We start from the raw sequence: 20967 nt of genomic DNA, 5'->3' as shown, positions 1-20967 counted from the left end.
ACAGAGAGAGGCAGAGACACAGGCAGAGGGAGAAGCAGGCTCCATGCAGGGAGCCCGATGCGGACACCGCTGAGCCACCCAGGGATCCCAGATAAAATCTTAAATAAAAATAAAATCAGCTGCTTTTTTGCTTGTCAGTATTCAGAGGACTTTGGTTTAGGGCACCTGCTCTGGAGTCCTGGTGTCACTGTCAGGAGCTCCCCGTTTGGCGCAGCCCACTCCTCCCCTCGGGCAGGAGCAGGAGCAGGAGCAGGAGCAGGAACAGCCCAGACCAAGGCCCAGGCTGCTGGGGTGCCGCCCCCGCCCCGGCCAACTGCCCCCGGCTGAGCGTGTACCCCGCTGAGGAGCCGAAGGGACGCCGGCAGCCCTGACACGGCCGAGCCCCGGGTCCCCACTGTGGCTCCTCGGTGCTGTCGTCTTCCTGGCCAGGTCCCGGGCTGCACAGCGAGGTGCCCACGGCCCAGCGTGCCAGGCAGAGGCACGAACTGCTCCACAGCTCAGGGCGGGTGGAAACGGGTGTGGAGGGTCCTGCCAGGAGCCCTGAGGTCGGGGTGCAGGCCCCCCTTCTCCCTCTCCACCCAGGGTGGCTCTGCTTCCCTGGGGAGGGCGGAGATGAGGACCCTCCGGGCCCGGGCCTGGTCACCGGCACACCTGCCCCGCCGGGGCCCCGCAGGAAGGCTGGGCGCTGCTTCGCGGACGCGGGCGGCGGCACCCACGCGGGGCGGGCGGGCGCGGGAAGGCACAGCTGCGGGCCGAGGAGCGGGCCCAGCCCGCGGGCTCAGGGGAGGGCCACAGCCCCGTGGCGCAGCATCGGTCCCCAGGTCCCCACCCAGCCCCTGAGCTCCTGACACCGGGGTCGTCCTGGCCGTGTCCTCGGGACCTAGAGCAGCCCTGGCTCGGCCAGTAGGCGCTTGCTGGGGGAGCGGACAGACAGAAGAACGGGTAACCTCCTGGGGCAGGGAGGCCCGTGGGCGCCTGTCCTGCAGGGCCTGAGGGTCGGCCGCGCACCCCAGGAGCAGCCCACGTCCGGGAGGAGGTGGCCAAGGATCACGGCGCACCCAGCTCAGGGGCAGGGTGCCGTGCACCCTGGTGGGTGAGGCCCCGGGGTGGGGAGGCCTCCCAGGTGAGGGAGCAGCGGGCCTGGAGGCCCAGAGCCTGGGCCCGGGCAGCCCTGCGGGCCTGGCGCAGCCTCGCAGGGAGCAGGGACGGAGCCAGGGCGCAGCAGCCGGATGGCAGGACCCCCGAGAGCGGGGCAGGGTCCACGTGGTTTGTTCCGAGCTCACCCTGGTGGCAGACCTGGGTGCTGAACTGGGAGCAATGGGACCCGGGCAGGGGGCTCGGGGGACGCTGGGGTACGAGAGGCAAGCAGAGTGAGGGACTGAGGGATGTGGCCTGCTGGCAGGAGGGACTAGGCATAAGCAGGGCAAGCGACAGAGCTCCCGGGCTCCAGCTCACAAACCAAAGGAGCCGGTTAGTAAAGGTGCAGGGGGCAGCCCGGGTGGCTCAGCAGCTTAGCACCACCTTCGCCCAGGGCCTGATCCTGGAGACCCGAGTCCCACGTCGGGCTCCCTACACGGGGCCTGCTTCTCCCTCGCCTGTGTCTCCGCCTCTCTCTGTGTGTCTCTCATGAACAAATACATAAAATCTTTTAAATAAATAAAAAAATAAAAATAAAGGTACAAAATTCAGCAGGCACAGAGGCCAGCTCGTGCCTGGGCAGCGGGCTGCTCCCCCGGGTCCCGTGTGGGCACCCTCTGCTGGCCTGTCACGCTTCCCTCCCCGGAGGCCACCTTAGGCAGGGCCAGTGCACCGCCTGCGGCCCTCAGCTCCGGGGCCACACACCTTACTTTCCCTGCGACACCCAGCTTCCGTCACCTGCTCTCGCCCCTTGCCCAGCCACCGAAAGGAAAGGAAGGTGTCCTGGGACCACCAGGGCTATTGGGGCGGCGGAGAGCAGGGGCCATACAAGGATCTGGGGGACAGTGAACAGGCCAACCAAAGGCCCTGAGGAGCAGCAGGTGGGGGTCAGGTGAGAGTCTGCAGGTGGGACCCCGGGCACCTGGCTGGCTGTGCGGGGAGCTGTGGCACCTTGGGTGGCAGGATTGCATCCTAGATCAGAGGGTCCCCGAGAACAGAGAGCCAGGTATGATACAGCCCTACAGGCGGCCCCCTTCACCCTAGGCCCAAGACGCAGCAGCTCGGCCGAGCCTGGCCAGACTCCTGCCCTGGGTGTCTGTCCAGATGCTAGGGCTGTGCGCCCCAGGGAACCCCTCCCGGTGAGATTTCTAGAGGAGGAGAAGGACCCCCCTGCCCCCCCGCCCCCCCTCGCCGCGTCCTCACCGCCTGGCCTGCGCTGCCCCTTGACCTTGGAGGCCTCCCCGCCGTCGGGCGCTGTGGTTGCGGTGGCGGCCACCAGGCGGCGCCCGCGGCCCGGCCTCCGAGACCAGGAGGCGAGCAGCAGGCGGAGCAGCTGCGGGGTCAGGCCCCGCCCAGCGCACCTGCCCTCGCGCTCGTGCACAGGTGGCCGCGGGGCCGTCGGCCTGGCTCCCGCCCCAGCTGGCTGCCCGTGGGGCCTCCGCGCCCCGCCACCACGGAGAGTCAGGGCCGGGCGCTGTGGATCTCGAAGCCTCTGCCCGGCCCTCGGGGTTGGGGTGGGGGGACCGCCCGGGCCCAGGTGGCCCCACACCGCCAGGGTGGACCCCCACCGCCTGCAGGCAGGGGAGCCCCGGCTGCGAGTCCAGGGCTCCGCGCAGGCCGGTGCCCCCTCCCGGGTAACCCCCGCCTGGGTGCTGGCCCCTTGGGGCTCGGGTGGCTCTGGCCTTGGACAGGCCCCCCTGCAGCTGGCAGGTCTCCACCTCCTCCTCCGACCGCCGGGGGTCCAGGCCGGAGGGTGGAGGGAGAAAGCGGAGGGTGGAGGGAGAAAGCGGAGGAAAGCTGCAGAGGGAAATAGCTCACCTGGTGTGCTCGCGGGGTCTGGACAGGTGGGGTCACGGAAGGCCGGGGAGGGAGGGGAAGGCTGGTCCAGCCATCCCGGGCTGCCAGGGTCCCCACACTGCACCCTGGGGTCAGCAGCAGGCAGGCTGGCCCCGGTGATGCTGTACCAGGCAAAGGTCACCTGTCACCAAGCAAGGCAGGCCTCTGGAGGCTGGCTTCAAGCTGCCCACAGCAGCCAGCGGGGGTGGGGGGGACAGGGGACGGCAGCAGTCCCAGCCCCCTCACCTGCTTACCTGGGCCCTGGCGGTGACCAGGGTACAGCTTGGGGTTGGGGGACCTTGACTCCTGGCCTCCAGCCTGGCCTCTCCATGGCAGTGGGCTCAGCCCACGGGAAGCCTCCTTGCCACAGCTCAGCCCGGGAGCAAGGCAGGCCCTCTTCCCGCCTCCTCCCCTGACAACCCCTGATGACCCCGACTCCGGCCTTGCCCGTGCCCCGGCTCCAGCCCATCCACTGCCCTCCATGCAGCCCCCTCTGCCCTGCCAAGGCCCTGCCCGGGAAGCTCCCTGGGGCCTCTCAGCGCCCCCCCCGCGCCCCACCCTGGAGCGCACCTGCCACGGCCTTATGCCCCTCACGCAAGTGGGGTGCTGCTTGGCCCTCGGCTCGGGGCCTGACGGTGAAGGGGCTGCCCCGCCAGGAGCTCAGGCCCGGCGCCCGGGCTGCTCAGCCGAAGTGGAGAAGCGTCTGCCTGGGGCTCAGGTCAGGACCCCAGGGCTGGGATGGAGCCATGGTCAAGCTCCCCTCTCAGTGGGGCGCCTGGCCCTCTCCCTCCACCCCTCCCCCTGCTTGTGGCTGCTCGCTCTCTGTCTCTTTTTTTTTTTTTTTTTCGCTCTCTGTCTCTAATAAAATCTTTTAAAAAATTAAAAGGGCTCAGGTAGGGCCTTTCCCAGGGGCCTTGAGATTCAAACAGACAATAGCACTTCCCCCCAAGGACACAAGTGCTCCTGGAGGTCACAGCCATTGCAGCAGGTGTGGGGGGGCCTGCCACTTTGTGAGGGGGCTGTCCTGTTTTCATGCCCCTCCTGCTCCTCAGGAGCCAGCATGTGGATGAACTCAGGTGGGCTTGGGGATCCCTGGCCAGCCCTGTGTTGTCAGATGGAGAGACTGAGGCAGGGGACCAAGGGGCACAGCTGTGACCCTCAAAATGGGGGCCTGGGTGTCCTCCAGCAAGGGGCCCCAGCCCTCCCACCTGGCCCCTTCCTGCCGAGGTCCAGGGAGCCTGGCTCCCTGCCCTGATGGCCAGACTCCACCCTTTGACATCAGCTGACAACGGGAGTCAGGCTGGGCGGCCCCGGGCCCCAGGCCTCTCTGTGCGCCCCTGGCCTCGGAGACAGCCCAGCCCGAGACAGCAACCAGGGCGGCCACCCCTCAGGGTCCCTGGCCCACTGTTGCCCACGAGGAGGCCTGGTGGCCGCAGCCATGATGTGGAAGGAGCCCAGCAGGTCCCAAAGCCTCCCAGAGGCGGACCTCACCTGAACTCAGGGCCACTCGTGTCCTCCCTTTAGATCAGTGTCCCCCAAGGTCTAGGCCAGCAGAGCCCCCTCCTCTCCGTGCCACCATCAGCAAGCAGATGAGGGGAGGCGGGCCCCTGCCCCACGGCTGAAGCCCAGCTCTGGGCTTCCTGGCCCCGAGGAGCCCAGGCGGTCTCGCCGCTGCAGCTCTGCACTGACATCTTGCCTCCCACTTCTCCTGGGGGTGAACACAAAGCTCTTGGGGACTCCAACGCAGCGGTGCCACCCAGCGCCTCATGTGGCTGTGCATGTGTGTGCGCGTGCCCGCGTGTGCTGTGTGTGTGTGTGTGTGTGTGTGTGTGACAAAGTGGGACACAGGCATTCTTCCACGGCCCCCCAGCAGACAGTGGGCGGGCAAGGGACCTGGGGGCAGGGGGTGGGACACTGGGGGCAGCCCTGCCTGGGGACGCCTGGCGGTGTCCTGGGATTGGCCCAGGAGGAGGCCCGCGCCACAGGCAGCGCCATGGCAACGGCGCACAAAGCGGTGGCCTACTTACACCCGCCCCCACCCCCCACGGGCTGGCTCCCGGCTCCAGGAGGGGGTGCAGGGCTCTCGGCCTCCTGGGGCCGCGTGCCCTGGCCTTGGGGGGCTCGGCGCCCTAGTCGCCTCGGCCTCCTCCTGGCCTGCCGCCCAAGCAGGGTGCGGGCCCAGCCCGTGGGCATTCAGTTTCCTGTTCCATAAAGGGGAGGGGGCGGCCATGCCCAGCACCGGGGAGCACTCATGGGGAAGCTCCCTCCGTCTCTGGGGGGGCTGTGGCCTCAGGGGTTGCTAAAGACCTCGGAGCCCCGGCGCCCTGCAACTCAGGGCTCTCTGTGCTGCCAAGTTCTCTGTAGGCCAACCTAAGGCCTCAGGCCAAGGCCCTCCCATGTGGGAGGGGGCAACCAGCAGCACTGAGGGCAGGGCCCTGAGCTGCTCATAGGTCCCCTCATGGGACAGGACCCCAGGAGGGCCGGTGGCCTTCACTCTCGCAGACAGCTTCTCAGCCTCTGTCATCGGCATAGCCGGGACACCAGGGCCAGACTCCACTCAGGGCAGGCGGGACAGGTGGGGGGTGGGGAGGGGCGACACACATCATTCTTTGAAGGAGCCCCCCTGGGCTTGACCTGAAGCCCTGCTGACGCCACCAGCCTGTGCCTGCCTCCTGGACTCAACCTGACCCCCGAGGGCAGCTCCAGGCCCACCATCTCCACCCGCAGGGCGCCTGCCTGGCCTGGAGCTACGGCGACGGGGACAAGTGTTTCCAATGCCGGGGAGGCTGAGCAAGTTGCCAGAGGAGACCCGGTGCATCCATGCGGCAGTGTGACCTGTGCTGGCTGAGTCCTGTGACGTCCACGTGGCTCTGCTGCCATTGGCCACCCTGGACCCCCGGGCCCTGGCAGGCCTCACACAGAGTCATCTCTGGGGCAGGGGCAGTGTCCCGAGCAGGGAGGGCTAAGGCCCAATAAGGCTTCGAGGGCACTTTGTGGAGCATCGGGGCCCTGGGGACAGGAAGCCCTGGGCCTCACGGGGTGGATGTCACAAGACACCACTCAGCTAAAACCAAATGTTTTCCTAACCTCACCTGCTGGCCAGGCCGAGGGGCCGCCATGTGACCTCAGGCCTGGGCTCCTGCAGACCCCGGGGCACACACAGACAGGCAGCTCCGCAGCCCCAGCCCTGGGACCCGTGTGTCCCAACTGCCCCTGGGACCAGGGTCCCTGGGGGGCAGACACGGGCACACGCCCTAGGTGTTCCCAGCCGGCGGGGGCCACCACGGGAAGACTGAATGGAGGAGGCTGGGGGGAGGGCGGCACCGGGGTGCGGTGGGGGTGGGGGCCGTGTGCCCGCCCGGCGCCAGCTGCAGCTGCCCTCCCCTCCTCCACCTCAGGCTCCCTAATTTATGCCAAGAGGGGGGCCGCCACTCACTCGTTCCCGCCTGGCAGCGGCTTTGTCCCCAGGCGGGTTCCCAACGGCCGTCTTTGGGAAGAAAGGGCCCTTCTCTGGCCGGCAGTGAGGTCACCAGGAGGGGCCGGACGCGCACAAAGGCCGTGGCCCCCCCACCGGGCCCGCGGGCAGCTGTCTCTTTGTCCCCAGCTCTCAGCCTAAAAGAGACCCCAAGGGGGCCCCAGCTCAGCCTAGGCCGGGCCTGGCCTTCCTCCTAGGAAAGCCGGCGGAGTGGGGGAGGGGAAGGGAGTCGCCCCCCTACTCCCCCGCTGGGCTCCCGATGAGTGACAGCACCACTTGAGGCGCAGACCCCACCCCGAGTGCCATGGGGGGGAGGGGGTCTGTGTCTAGGAGTCCCCCGGACAGGCAAGCAGGCTGCAGGGCGGGGGCTGCAGGAAGGCGAGGGAGCTGGGGACCCCTGGGCGGCTCAGCGGTCTAGCGCCGGCCTTTGGGCCCAGGGCATGATCCTGGGGTTCCGGATCGAGTCCCACGTCGGGCTCCCTGCATGGAGCCTGCGTCTCCCTCTGCCTGTGTCTCTGCCTCTGTCTCTCTCTGTGTCTCTCATGAATAAATAAAATCTTTAAAAAAAAAAAAAAAAAAGGAAGGCGAGGGCGCCTGAGGTGTTAGGAGGCAACCCCCTCCGGCACCCCCAGAGAGGGGCAGGCAGCTAGGCCCCCCACCCAGCTGGGGGGAGCGGCCGGGGACTTAGTCACGGGGGCAGGGGGAGGCTCGTGCCAATGCTCCTTGCACTCCCTGCAACCCCGCCCCTGAACCCAGCTTCTCCCAGATCGCGTGACACCTGGCTTGTGTGTGTGTGTGTATTTGCTGTGTGTGTGTGCACGCACCTCCCCTCCCCCCCCTCCCCCCGCGTGGGGTGAGAGGGGCTGGCGCCTCAGCCGGTCTCTCCGGGCTGAGAGGACATGGGGGAGCCCTGGAGGCGGGGCCCCAGGGGCAGGAGGCGCGGCTGGGGGAGTCGTGTGGGCAAAGCCTGGTGGCCCGACCTAGGAGTTCAGGAAGGGCTGCGGGAGCGGACACGTGGACTCCCTGCCTGGCCTGCTGAGCTCTCCCCCACCCCCACCCCGCCAGCTGGTCGCACTTGGGCCCAGAGCTCCTTAGCAGTCTCTGGGCGGACGGAGGAAGTGGAGCCTGAAGGGAGCAAAACAAAAGCCGGCGGCTGTCCCACTGTCCCAGACAAACCGCGGCCGGGCTGCGGGGACAGCCGCTGGGGCCGGGCCTGCCAGACGTGGCTGCAAGCAGGCGGGCCCCTGGCCAGACTCCAGTGGGGGCGCCAGGCCCAAGGGCTGGGGTCCCACCGAAAGCTCGGAGATCTGCCCAGGACCCCCCAAACCCCTGCATCTGGACTGCGGGGTCCCGCCGGAGGCGCGAGCAGAGGGGCGGGGCGGGCCGGGGGCAGGCAGGGAGGGCTGGGCCCCGGGCGAGCGTGGGGCGCGGGGAGGAGGTTGCACTTCACCCCGAGGGCCAGGCAGCCGGGGCGGGGCGCGGCCGGTCCCTGCCCCCCTGGGAAAGCGCTCCTGCCCGTCGCCTAGCGCCCGGAATGTCCATTGTGCCTGCAGCCTAGCAACACGCCCGCTCCGCCGCCCAGCCCGCCGCATTCCTGGGCGCCGGCTCCCGAGGCCCCAGGCCCCGTGGGTCTCCCGAGGCCACGTGGGTCCCCGCTCGCCCCTGGGCCCCGGGTCCGGGTCCGGGGCTGCGGCCGCTGCTCCCGCCACGTGCCGCCTACCTGCTCCGCCGCCGCCGCTCAAACCACAGAAAGTCCATGGTCACACCTCGTTGGCCGCTTGGGTCCCACCTCGTTGGCCGCTTGGGTCCCACTTAGGTCCCCTTTCTCGCAAATGTGAGGACGACAGCCGATGTGGGGGGGATGAACACGGGGAAGAGGCGCGGTCGCACGGGACTCCTGGATCAGGATGTCACACGGTGCCGTGCAGCGCCGGCCAATGACACTGCAATAAGAGGGATTTCCGAGACGTTTTCTGGGGGACAAGATGGGCCCTTTGGAGGCAGTGGGGCAAGGGCAGGGGCGCAGGGCTGAGGGGAGGGTCTAGGAGGAGAAGGGGGGGTCAGCTGGAGCTGGAGAGGCCAGGAGAGAGGCTGCCCCCAAGCACCCGGGGAGCACTGGGACGGAGCCTCCTCTGGGGCCGAGCTGAGGGGCCCTGCTGCCCCAGCTCCCTGCCCTCCCCACCTCCACGCTGGGGCCACTCTGCGGGCCGTCCTCCACCCCAGCAAACCCACGTCGGGGTCCCGGTCCCTGGGACCTTGAGGAGCAGAGACTGGATGCCTTCCGGTTGCCCTGCCACAGCCTGCCTGCTGCTCTGCCACCCACCCCACAGCAGAGACCTGCTGGCCGCTCCCCCACCCCCACCCCTTCCCAACGCCCAAAACCCAGGCCCTGACTTAAGAGGAGCCTGTTGGCCCAGGGAGGGGAGGCCCAGAGAAGAGCCGGGCAGGGGCTTCTGACCCTCCTGCTGCCTGGAGAGGCTAGAGCAAATAAAAGGTTGAACCGGCCTGGAGCATTTTTCCTTAAAAAAAAAAAAAAATGTACTATGGAAAATGTCAGGGAAATGCAAAAGCCGGGGAAATGCACAGCCTCCAGGTCCAAGGAGTGCCCGGGCTGCATCCCTCCCTCCCGCCTCCTCTCCCCTCACCCTCACCGCAGTCCCGCGAGGCCGGTTCCCATTTCACAGTGTCATCAACTCGCCTAAAAACGTTGTCATTCCTTAAACCCACGAAATATCCAGTCAAGGCCTCCCATTTCCCGAATGTCTCATTTTGCAAAATGAACTCTTTGGTTTGTTCAAGTCGGGACTTGAAGGGGTCTGTGTGCAGCTCACGCTCGGGAGCCAGCGGGGAGCCTCCGGAGACGCTAATCTCCAGAGCAGGATTTGGGGACTCGACACAAACATTCCAGCCAGGCCAACATGAAATTAAGCTCTAATTGACAACAGCATGGCTCTGGAGAGTGAGGTAGATGGTGCTGGAAGCCTCCATGGAGTTGGCCGAGCTCGAGATGTGCTTGGTTTACTTGTTTTAAGAAATAAAAGAAGGAAGGACAGTTTGAGGGACACCAGGTCCTCCAATGTGCATTTCCAGGAGCCCCCCCTCCTCCCCGGGGGTGCTGATGTGGTTGGTCCAGGGGTCACGATGAGATGGTTCCTGGACACACCTGTGGCCAAAAGTTAGGCTTGGTTCTGCCGCGGGGAACACGCGACCCGGCTCATGGGTCTGGCCAGCAGAGAGGGCCGAAGCCTGGCCCTGGAAGGTCCTTCTGCCTCCCAGGGACGACACATCGGACGTCACTCCAGAGACAGGAAGTCAGGAAGGGCTGCTGACCCCCGGGTCGTGTCAGAGTGAAGGCCACTCAAGCATTTCTTATTCCCCCAAAATGCCTGTTTGAGCTCGGACATTCCTGTCCACATCCTGTCCCAGGACACAGTGATTTCTGTCTCTCGTTCGGGCGCCCGGACCTCGGGTCCCTGCTCGGCTGCGGGGACAGGCTGGGAGGGACCCAAGGGCCAAGAGGCCAAGGGTCTTCCTGGGCCAGGTGCTGGGGGGCTGGCGCACAAGGAGGCCTTATGGGGGAGTGTGGGGAGGGCTGAGTAGGGCCGGATTCGGGGCAAAAGGGCCGCTATGCCACGTTGGGCTCCAGGAGCAGGACACCGGGGCCTGAGGGTTTGGAGACACAGGAGCCCCTAGAATCCCGCCACCCCCCCCCGCCCCGCCTTTATCCAGCACAGAAGGGAGGAGGGCCGTGCACAGGGTCAGAGGGGGGCCAAGCTGGGCCAGAGAGCAGAGAGCAGGCTGGGGGCAGAGCTCCCGCATCCCTGGGAGCCGGAGGCCTGGGGCAGGTGCTGGGGAGAGGGGGGGTAGTGCTGGGGGGAGCGGCAGGTGGGCAGGGGGCTGCACAAGAGGGGGTGGTGCAGGGCCCACCCAGGAACACTCTCCTCTCCACCCGGCCCCTCGGCTTCTTCTACAAATGGGCCCGCACCCAGCCTGTCCCCCTTTGAAGGGACAGATGTCAGGGAGAAAGCTGATTACCACTGTCAAAGGCTGGAGGCTGTGACCGGAGTGCGGTGAGCATGACCCAATTCGGAGCTATTCTCAGCGCGGTGGGAGCCGAGTTATTCCCTCCCGCCAACGCTGCTGCTCGAGGCTGCCTGACTTTGAAATGCCCTCCTCCCGGGGAGCCCCGGTCCCACGCCCTGCTCCCCAGGCTGGCCGCACCCAGACCGCAGGGTCCCCTCCCCTCCCCGACGGGAGGACAGGCCGCGTGACCCGAGGCTCCGACGTGCCCGCCTGACCGCCGGCCCCTCCTGCGCCTGAGCCAGAGGCCACGACAGAGCGGCCGGGCGCGGGGCGCAGAGCAGCGGGGCGGCGGCGAGGTCACGGCGGGGAGGTCGGGCGGGGAGGTCACGGCGGCTCAGCCCCGCGGGCCAACAGGCCTCGCTGAGGTCGGAGAGCGGCCAAGCCACAGATCTGAGAGCGAAGTGGGAGCCGCTACCCGCCAGCCCCCGGCGCCCCGGGATGGGGCAGGTGCCTGTCTGCAGCTCGGGGTGCCAGCTAACTCACACACCCACCTCCCAAGCGGGAGGTCCACGAAGTCCCGCGGCCCAGGCCAGCCTGAGGTTCTCGCTGTTCTGTTTTATTACACAATTAACTATAAGCACAGTGAGCGGATGAGCTGGATTTTCAATGTCAAATCTTCTCTCCTGTTATCCCCATAAACTAGTCAAGCACCCTGGGCGCAGAAACCTATTCGAAGGCCTCAAACTGCAACGACATTCTCAGATGAACCCAGGGGCGGCCCCAAAAGTCTGGCCTTGGAATCTGAAAGAGACACTGAGGGCTTCCTGGAGGCGGTGTCAGCAGTAGCTCCCATTGGTGATAACAATCACAGAGAAGGTCTAGGGCCTGGCTGGGTCAGTGGGAATGGAGTGACTCTTGATCTCTGGGTCATGAGTTCGAGCCCCATGATCAGTATAGAAATTATTTAAAAATAATAAATTTTACCTTAAAAAAATATCAGAGGGCACCTGGGTGGCTCAGCGGTTGAGCATCTGCCTTCAGCCCAGGGCGTGATCCTGGGGTCCGGGGATCGAGTCCCACATCGGGCTCCCTGCATGGAGCGTGCTTCTCCCTTTGCCTCTGTCTCTCTCTCTGTGTCTCTCATGAATAAATAAGTAAAATCTAAAAAAAAAAAAAAAAATCAGAAATGTTCTGAGCCCCGACTGGGCAAACGCTGACCTGATAATTTCGTGGCGGCTCCTCCCCACCCCCACCCCAGGGCAGGCACTGTGTTCATCCTCATCATGCCAGAAGGAGGGAGGTGACTTGTCACCATGGCACCAGAGGGAGGACGGGAGCAGGCAGGCTCAGAGCCCGAGCCTTTAAGAGCTTGCACCCCCCCCAGTGGAGGGCAGAGCGAGTCCGGTGGCTGAGGCTCAAGTCCAAATCCCTCGCCCGCTGGGACTGCAGGGGCCACCTGCTGGCAAGGCCTTCGTAAATGTCCCAACCCCCACCTCCACCCAGAGCCTAACCCCCTTCTCTTGCTTTGCTTCCTCGGGGCACTTCTCACCTGCGCCGTCCGGGCGGTTCCCGGGAGCTCCTCAAGGGCAGGCCGGGCGGCCCTGGACACCTGGGTCCCCAGCACCAGGAGGGCGTGCCCAGAGGGAGGGCTTGGTCCTCCTGGGCTGGACAGGGAGCACCCCGCGGGGCTGGAAGAGGGCACAGTGGCCCCCACCTGGATGGGGAGCCGAGCCCGGCACCTGAGGCCCCACCAGGAGGCAGGGACACCCCAGGCTGCCGCGGGAGCCCCCGGGGCGGCCTGTGCCCAGGGCAGCCGTGTGGACGGGGCGGCGGCTCCCAGCTGGGCGGACAGGCGCCTGCCCTGTGCGGTGTTCTGGGGCTGTGGGGGCGCCTCCTCCCCATCGTCCAGCACCCACCAGCCCTCGCGGCCCCTGCGTGGCTGCCCCTCTTCCCCCTTAGGAGCCTTCCAGGCTCAGGGCAGAAACCCCTCCGCTCGGGCCTCCGTGCTCACCACCCGGGACCCCCGCCCCCGTGGGCAGGCGGAAGCCAGAGGCCTGGCTCCTGGCGAGTCTTACTTCCTCTGGGACTCAGTTTCTCCATCTGCGCAGTGAGCCAGGGCGCGGCAGAGACGACACCCTCTCCCCGGGCCCAGGGTCCCACACAGAACCCCTGCCCGCCCACGGCACCGGGTTGGAGGCCGTGGGGGGCTGGTGGCTGCAGGTCTAGGCAGCAGGGTGACGGGGCAGGCACGGGGGAAGCGCACCGCGGCACTGTCTTCCTGGAGCAAACAGCCCTTCCCGGTCACAGTCCTAGGCAGGGGGTGGCCCCCAGGGGCCTGGCATCGGCTGGCTATGCCACCCACCACCCGGCCCTACGCGGCCCCCCGGGCAGGAGCGGACCACGCACAGCGAGGGCTGAGGAGGGCGAGGCCTAGGCGCTTCCTGGGGACCCGAGCCGCCCCCACGGACGCACAGGTGGACTCGAACCCTGTCCATACGGCAGGATCCTGGGCCTCGACCCTCGAAGCGGCTGAGCCGGGGTCGCTCGGCCTTCAGGGGGGCAGCAGTGGAGGCGGTCAGGGGCGAGACACCTCGACTCCTTGGGCAGGGGCAGGGTGGGTGCAGGAATTTCCAGGAAAAAGCGGTCACAGGGAGCGTCTGGGTGAATCCTTGCCCTGTGACAGCCCCATGCTGCTGACTCGCAGATGACGGGCCCTGACCTGCTGACCACTCACTCACCACGGGCCCTGGCGCTGCCTCTGGACGTCAGGCTCCCTTCTGCAGAGGACCCTAGGCCGAGCAGGAAGCTCCCGGGGACATGAGTGCGGTCTTAGGGGGTGCACAGGGGTGGGGTGGGGTTCAGGACCACATGGAGCTCCAGGCGGAGGCTGGACGGGGCCTGGATGGCTACCTGGGGCAAGGCTGATGCGGGGCGGGGGCTGGGGGGCAGTGGCTGTGAGGGGCCTGCGCTGAAGAGCTGCCCTGTGCTGGGTGCAGGGCTCCTGACCCCAGCCCTCCAGCTCCCACAGGCCCAGGGACAGCCCAGGCCTCCGTCCTCAGCCCCACGCATAAACTGGGGCACACTAAGGAGGGCCTATGTGCCCCGTAGAGCATGGAGGGTTGTGCCCTCATCAGATGTCCTACAGGCCTCTCTCCAAGGCCAGGGTGAGGCACAGGTCCCTCCTCTGCCCCCCAAGCTAGGCATTTGCTCAGAGGTCAGGACAGGTCCAGGGAGGGGCAAGAGCCCTGGGCTGGTGGTTCCAGGGACCCAGAGGAACCGTGATGGGGCTCAGAGCTTGCCAAGAGTCCGGGTGGGAGAGGGGAGGGGAGGCCCCCGGAATCGTCCTTCAGTAGGCCCACCGGACCCCGGCCTTTTCCAAGGATCCCAGGCCTGGATGTGGCCTGGGGCTGGACGGCAGGCCTAGGGGAGGGGAGCTCTTCCGGAGTTCAAGACACTGCAGGAAGCACAAGAGGCTGCCCGTGGTGTGAATGAATGCAGGGCCAAGCTAGGCTGCGAAGGGAGGGTCCAGTGCTCTGGGATAGATGGATAGACGGGGACGGACACACACACACACGCATGTACGCAGACCCTCCTCCTCCCCCACTAGGACAAGTGGCCCTTTCTGCAGCTGAGTGGGGTGGCCACACACTTGCCCCTTTGTCCACCATGTCCCAGGCTATTATCCTGGAGTCCAGAGCCCCTGGGACAGGGACAGGAAGCAGGAGCAAGGGCTGTGTGGGAAGGTCCAGCCTGGACACTGTTGTTGGGAACAAGACTGGCTTGAGGGGCACCACAGAGACCAGTTAGCACGGCAGAGCAACAGTGTTTATTTCTCTGCCAAGCATGGTCAGAAGCCAGCCCTGTGCCAGCACAGTCCCCTGGGGCTCTTGTCCAAACGTGGGAAAACCAAGGCTCTTGAGGACAGGTGAGGCCAAAGACAGACAGGCCCTTCAGGAGTCGCAGCAGGCAGGGATGCCAGCCACTCAGCACCCAGCTGGGGACCAGGGCGGGACAAGCGGCATCTGTCCCCAGCCCTAGAGTAGCTGCCCTCCGTCCTGGATGCACCCTCATGGCCCCAGGGCTCCTGTGAGAGGCAGGGGCACCCAAGTAGCTCTGGGGCTGTTTGAACATCCGGGGTTCAAAGAGCTCTGAAAGGGATTGGCCAAGTCACTGGAAGCACTTCACTGTCCCCCTCAGGGTCCTGGCTATGTGACGCTATGTTCTCACTGAGATGCCAGGGGCTGTGGCTGGACCAGGGCCACGGAAGGCACTTCCCAGGGGCAGAAGCAAGGCAGATGGGCAGGGCTGCCCTGGGCCCGACTCTGATAGGAGGGGATGCAGGACACTCCCCCTTGGCCTGTATGGCCCCTAACAGGGTGGGTCAGGCCTGAGGCCACACAGCAAGAGCACTTCCCCTAGCTGCTGGCCAGCCAGGCAGCACTGGCTCTCAGGGGCAGGGGGGGCAGGGCCCGCCCCCTGAAACTAAGTGGGAACACCATCAGGCCCCTGGTCCTCCCCGTCGGAGTCCTTGCTTCCCCGCCTCCCTGCCAGTTTGGGGCCACCTGGGAAGGCGTCAGACCTGGGCCCCACCACCTACACCCCTCAGTTCAACAGGCAGAAGAGCTTGCGACAGCAGAGACCGTGTGTGGGACCTGAGCCCAGCAGGGAGTCGGGCAGGAGGCGTTCCTCCCTGGGGACCGGAGGGGCTGGAGCTGGCTGGCCCTGCCCGCATTCCTCTGCCATGGCCGTCCCCCTGGGCCCGCCCCGCCGCATTTCTAAACACAGGCCCCAGCGGGAGTCTGCTGACCATATAAGGCGGCCTCTGGCTGGGCTGCATCTCCCTGGCCTGGCTCCACAGCGCTCCCGCCCCGGGGGCTCCTGGCGGGAGGCCTCCTAGCCCGGGGTCTTGGTAGCAAAGGTCAGGTAGCCAGTGTGGCCCACGGCCTCCTTCATGGGCGTGCCGCTGCGGAAGGGGCTGGCGTCAGGGCTGGCCTCGGGGCCCAGGCTGGCTCCCAAGTCGGGTGCAGGCAGGCTGACAGTACGCACGTTGTACACCTGGGGCAGCACCTCCAGGGTGCTCAGTTCTGAGAAGCCTCGGGCTGCCAGTGCCTGGCACGTGCGCTGGACTTGCTCGATGCACGGAGAGAAGGAGCAGAAGCGCCCACCTGTGGGGAGCCAGACATGGGGTCAGAGGGCAGGAGGGTGCAGGAGCCAGCTGAGGGCTGGGGATTGCAGGGGGGAGGCGAGGCCCCCTCCAGTCCCCCCCGGGGAGACAGGCATGGGTAAAAACTGCGGTGGGGCTGTGGGTGCCGGCCAAGGTCCTGGAGGCTGGCCATGCCCTCAGGCACATAGAGCCGGACCCCAGGTGGAGGAGAGGGCAGGGCCTGGAGGGACAGGGGCTCTCCTTGAGCCACGTGGAAGGGACCACTCAGGCCAAGCCCGCTACCCCGATTTCAGCTGGCCGTGGGCAGGTATTGCCACCTTCCACTTCTACAGGGACGAACCAGGTGGGGGTCAGGGTGGAGCCTTGGCCCAGCAGCCGCCCAAGCACTGTGCCCAGAGCAGCTCTAACCATACAGCACAGCGGCGGTGGGGGCTGCGGCTGTCACAGGAAATTAGAGGCTGTCACCTGCTCTAGGAACAGGAGGCGCCTACTCTGAGCGGAGCCTGACGGCCAAGGATGACAGGGTGCGGGCGGGAGCTGACAGCCCCTTCCTGCCACCTCCCACCAGGGCCCACCCGCAGTGTCCCTCAGCCTGGCCTCTGTCCAGCCCACGTGCCTGTCCTGGCAGGGTGTGGGGAAGCTGAGGCAGGGGAAGGACGTGGCGGGCCAAGTCCTGGAATGCCCCAGAGACCTGGTCACCCCTGCCACACCCGGGGACACTGAGCCCCAGACAGGTCTTGAGGAAGGCGTGGGCTTGCAGGTGGCACGAGCAGGGTGCTCCCCAGGAAGGGACCTGACCCCCTGTGTACTCCTAGGAAAACAGGCCCCACCAGGTGAGGGCCAAAGCCTGGGAACCACGCTTCATGGAGGTCAGGCTCAGAGCAGGCGGGTGAGCCCACAGAAGACGGGAACCTCTGGGGCCAGAACCAGCAGACCCAGGGAGAGCCCGAAGGAGGGGCTTGGAGGAGCCTGGGGGCTGGGGGCGGCAGATGGTGTGGCTCCCCCTGGAAGGAACCTTGGCAGGGGGCCGGGCAGTGTGACCACCTGGGCCTGACATCCGTGGGACTGGGACAAAGCTGGAAGGTGTGGAGGTGTGGGGAGGGGTGTGGGGAGGCTGGGGCCCCAGGCTACCATGGCCGAGCCCAGGAACATGGCGTGGGACCCACAGGGAGCCGTGCCTTGGCACCTGTCTTTTGGAGGGGAGGCCCTTCTCCTGGGGCACCCTGGGCTCCCTCCCTCTGGTTGCAGAGCTCAGCGGGGAGGAGGGAAGGGGCCCTGGCTGCCTGCTCTGGCTCCTTCTCCAGAAAAGGGAAAAACCTAGGGCCTCACCAGCGCCTCCCTGGCTCAGGGCCAACCTTCCCGCCTCCTTCCCGCCTCCGCATCCAGCATCTTCCCTAAAAGGGGCCGGTGAGCTGGCTTGTGGCTGGGGGGAAGGGAGACTGCTGGCAAGGGCTGGGTTCAGGGGCTGACCTCCTGACCTCTGAAATGCCCTGACCTCTAAAGTGCCCCATGGCCTGGGTCCCACACCTCACTGAGGTGGAGTCGCCACATTCCCCAGGGAACTCAGACATTTCCCACCTCCAGGTGGGAGCGGGGTAGACCAAGGTGCAGGCGCTCAGCTGGAGCCGCTTTGTCTCAGACCTTACTCCTCCTGGCTCCAGCCCGACCCACCCTGATTTCAGGTGCAAGGAGGCCCTGGCCTGGCCATGCTGCATGGCCTGGTGGTTTCTGACCTCTCTGGGCTTTGCGTGACCCGCATCCAAAGCCAAGCCCAGGAGCTCAGCCACAGCGGAACCCTCACTGTACCTTCAACCTTGAGGGCATCCCAGGCATGGCCCACGGCCTCCCAAGGAGACGGGATGTCCAGGAAAACAGCATCTGCCACGTGGCTCACGCCAAAGCCGCTGCGGCACACGTCCTGGTTGCGCACGGTCACCCAGCGGCCCACTCGATGCTCCTGGAACTCCTCCCGAGCCTTCTCTGCCCGCTGCTGGTGGAACTCCACTGTGTGCAGGTGGCCTGTGGGCGCGATGGTGCGGATGATGGCGTGGGACACGGAGCCGCTGCCAGTGCCTGGCGGGACAGGACAGATGTCAGGCGGGACTGCTGGGGACGCTCAAGAAACACCTCCACCCTCACCCTGAAAAGATCCACACGGGGCCCCCAGGGACAGACGATCCTGGTTACTAGTGGGCATCACTCCCACAGCTGACGGGGTCTGGTTAGCTGGGGCCGCACTGGGGCCAAGTGGGGATGGGAGCAGGGATTTATTTCCCGAGGCTGCTGTGGGTCCGGGGGTGAGAGTGGCAGCCCTGCCCAATCCCAGCACAGAAACAAACCCTACTGCCCAGACCTGGAGGCCAGAGACCCTACAGGGTCTAGACAGAACAGATGGGGCGGCATGGCCTGCCCCACACCCTCCAGCTGCTGGCTGGTCCCGCGGCCCTCCTCCCTCAAGCTCCTGGCCCACCCAGGTGGGTCCATCTCCTTGCCTCTCACCCGCCTCCACCACTGGGAGTGCAGCCCTGCCCTGGCTCCGCCTGGCCTCATGGCACCATGGCACGGCAACCAGCTTGCCACATGGCTCCGGTCTTCCACGTCATCGTCCCCTGGTTCTCTTCCAACTGCACTGGCCACTCCTCAGCTGCCTTCAGCTGCCCCTCTGCTTGACTGCCTACCTGGCAGTGCCTGGCCGTGTCCCCGCCCCTACCATGACCTCCTCTTGCCCCGGGGGTTTCAGGTGCCAGCCTTGATGAACGCTCCCCAATGAATGCCATGTTCCTTCGCTCCAGACTCCTACCTAGTGGCCGGTGCACACGCACCACCTCCCCTCAACAGCCGACCAGCGCTCTGGCTCTGCGTGAAGGAGGGCAAAGCTGGATCTGCTCCAATCCCAAACCCCTCCCAGCCAAGCTCTCCTGGGTCCAGTGGAGGACACCCACGGCTCAGCCAGACACCATGAAGGCACCCTCAACTCCCCTCTCCGTCTCACATGCAACCCACTAGTAACTCATGTGTCCCCCCCACCCTGCCACCTGGCTGCCTGGGCCCTCCCTCCTGACTTTGTGCTCACCACCAGGCAGGCCACCCTTAATCCAGCCTCAAGCACAGTAGAGGGATTCTCTTCACCTCCGTCAGCCCATGCTTTCTCCTCCCCACACAAAGCAGAGTCAGACGCCTGAGGGCCCTCTGAGCTGTGTCTGATTCTCCTCACCTCCCTGCTGGGCCCTCACTTAGGGCCTTTGCATGGCCCGCCCTTGGGGTGACACCCTCCCTTGGCTGTTGGTATCGCCTCCTTCTCATCATTCCCAGCTGAATGTCCCCTTGTCACAGGTCTTCCCTGACCAGCCTAGCTGGATGGACCCCTGGGAGTCACTCTCAAACACGCAGCCCTGTTTTTACAAGCCTCACAGCTTCAACAGCACTGAAACGGTGGCACTGAGCTTACTATCTGCTCAGGGAAGCAGAAACCTGGCCTGTCTTGTTCATGGCTGTACCCACAGTTCCCAGAAGGGGAGCTGGCACAGCAGAGCCCTGGAGCATGCCCACTGCACAGATGCTGTCCATCCGCCAGTGGCACCCCATGGGCCCTGTGGCTGAGCAGCTGGCCTCTGCCCAGCTTCTGATCACACTCTGATCCACAGCTCAGTTCTGCATCTGACTCTTCCCATTTCAGTGTTTGGCTGGGCAACAGGAACCATCCAGCTGTCCACCTGGAGGGGAACAGGATGGCCTCAAGTCCTCAGAAAGCTGGAAGCAGTGGTGCTGGGGACCCATGATGACTGTGAAGCCCAGCTGCGCATCCCACGAGGAGCATGCTGGAAATCCGGGTGCCTCTGGGCCTGGGCTATGGTTGGCCGGGATGAATGCTTCACTATCCATCCCAGGTGGCCCCAGCACCTGTGTGTATGTGTGTGCATGTGCCCCGGGCTCAGTGGCAGTGGTACTGGCTGAGGATGAGCTTGAGGCAAGTTCCCTAACTGCAGTGAGCACCTCGGGGCAGCCCCAGCCTCCCTCCAGGAAGGGAGGAGTTTGCCAGCCCGGGGCCTGGGCGGTCAGGGACTGCTAGGCCCGGCACAGCGATAGGGACTGGCAGTCAGCACTTCGACCTGAGCCGAGCGCCACTCGGGCTCTGCACCAGCAAGGCAGGCAGGACTCTCACTGAACAGCAGCCCCTCCGAGCGGAATCCCTGATCCGGAACCATCAACTCTCATTCGGGTTCCATTACCAGCCTCTTAGCTACTTCCCTTGCTCCTCAGTCCCTGCCGTCAGCCCGCCCTGTTCTGGTACAACAGAAGTTGAGCCCACGCTCTGGAAGGGCAGGCTGGACGCTGTCTGACGTTGGGTCTGACCTCCACCATCACGCCAATTTTTCAGGATCGGAATGGAGGCAGCTCAAAGAACTCACCGGATTCACAGACCACAGAACCAGGCCGAAGCTCCAGCATCATGGTGAGCAGAGCAATGTCGGTGGAGTAGAGGATCTGAGTGCGGTGTGGCAGGTTCAGCGTCCAGAGCTCAGGCGTGGGGTGCAGCACGTAAACCCAGCCGCCTCGACCGCAGGTCACCTTGGAGCCGAAGGGGCGGCCGATGAGGTCTACTGAGTGCCGCAGGACGCCGTGTCGGGTCTGGGTCTGTGCCCCCCGCTGCACACGCACGGCTACCATTGCACCATGGCCCAGTGACAGGATGGCCGTGTCACCCTCTTTGATCAGCTCCTCGTACGCCACGAAGCTCATGGTGTTGCTGGCTGGCAGGTGCCTGGGACCTGGGGGCAAGCGTGTGGGCTTGAGCAGGTAAAGCACGGCGCACCGGAATCTGGGCCGAGGGCGGGGAGCCCCAGAGCCCAGGCGGCGGGCGGGGCGGGGGGGGGGGGGCCTCAGTCCTCGGCAGCGCCCTGGCCTGACAGCACGACAGACAGGCCGGCCCAGGTCACAGGTGGAGGGGCTGACGCGGGGCCCCGGCAGAGGACGGGCCCCGAGGGGAGGGCCAGACCCTGTCACCACTTGTCAGGACACTGGCTCCCATTCGGGCGGGAGGAGGGGCCGGCACAGCGGGCCGCGGCCCGGGGCTGTGCTGTCACCGGCGTGCGGACCCCCTTCCCACCTTCCCCGCGGGCGGGCTTCCAGGGGACGCGCGGCAGGGGCTGCAGGGCAGCTGAGGGCCCCCGGGAGAGACGGCGTGCGCCGGGCCGGCGCGGGGAGGGACCCGCGCGGAGTTCTCACCCGCCACGCGCAGCGGGCTCCGCTCCCCGACGCTCCGCACGTGGCTCCGCACTTCCGGCCGCGGCCGGGCGCCCGCCGATGACGTCAGAGCCCCGCCCCGCCCCGC

General features: G+C 66.3%; 1 protein-coding gene across 3 annotated transcripts in view; it reads right to left on the bottom strand.

Annotated features, from left to right (window-relative positions):
* The window catches only part of TRMT61A (tRNA methyltransferase 61A), a 27108-nt gene extending 6141 nt beyond the window's left edge, over window positions 1-20967 (bottom strand). For 2 of the 3 annotated variants that reach the window (XM_072840101.1, XM_072840102.1), the window contains exons 1-5: window positions 20862-20967; window positions 20045-20404; window positions 17442-17708; window positions 11456-15636; window positions 8169-8391 (exon numbers count right to left, since the gene is read on the bottom strand). In XM_072840101.1, coding sequence (XP_072696202.1) covers window positions 15365-15636; window positions 17442-17708; window positions 20045-20375 — 870 coding nt within the window. In that variant the 5' untranslated portion in view covers window positions 20376-20404; window positions 20862-20967 and the 3' untranslated portion in view covers window positions 8169-8391; window positions 11456-15364. The remainder of the gene's footprint in view (window positions 1-8168; window positions 8392-11455; window positions 15637-17441; window positions 17709-20044; window positions 20405-20861) is intronic. The other variant, XM_072840103.1, reaches the window with a different exon arrangement.

This window comes from Canis lupus, chromosome 9 (genome assembly GCF_048164855.1).
Source record: "Canis lupus baileyi chromosome 9, mCanLup2.hap1, whole genome shotgun sequence".
Lineage (NCBI taxonomy): Eukaryota > Metazoa > Chordata > Mammalia > Carnivora > Canidae > Canis > Canis lupus.
Note: the sequence above shows the minus strand (reverse complement) of the source record. Positions and strands in the feature narration are given on the sequence as shown.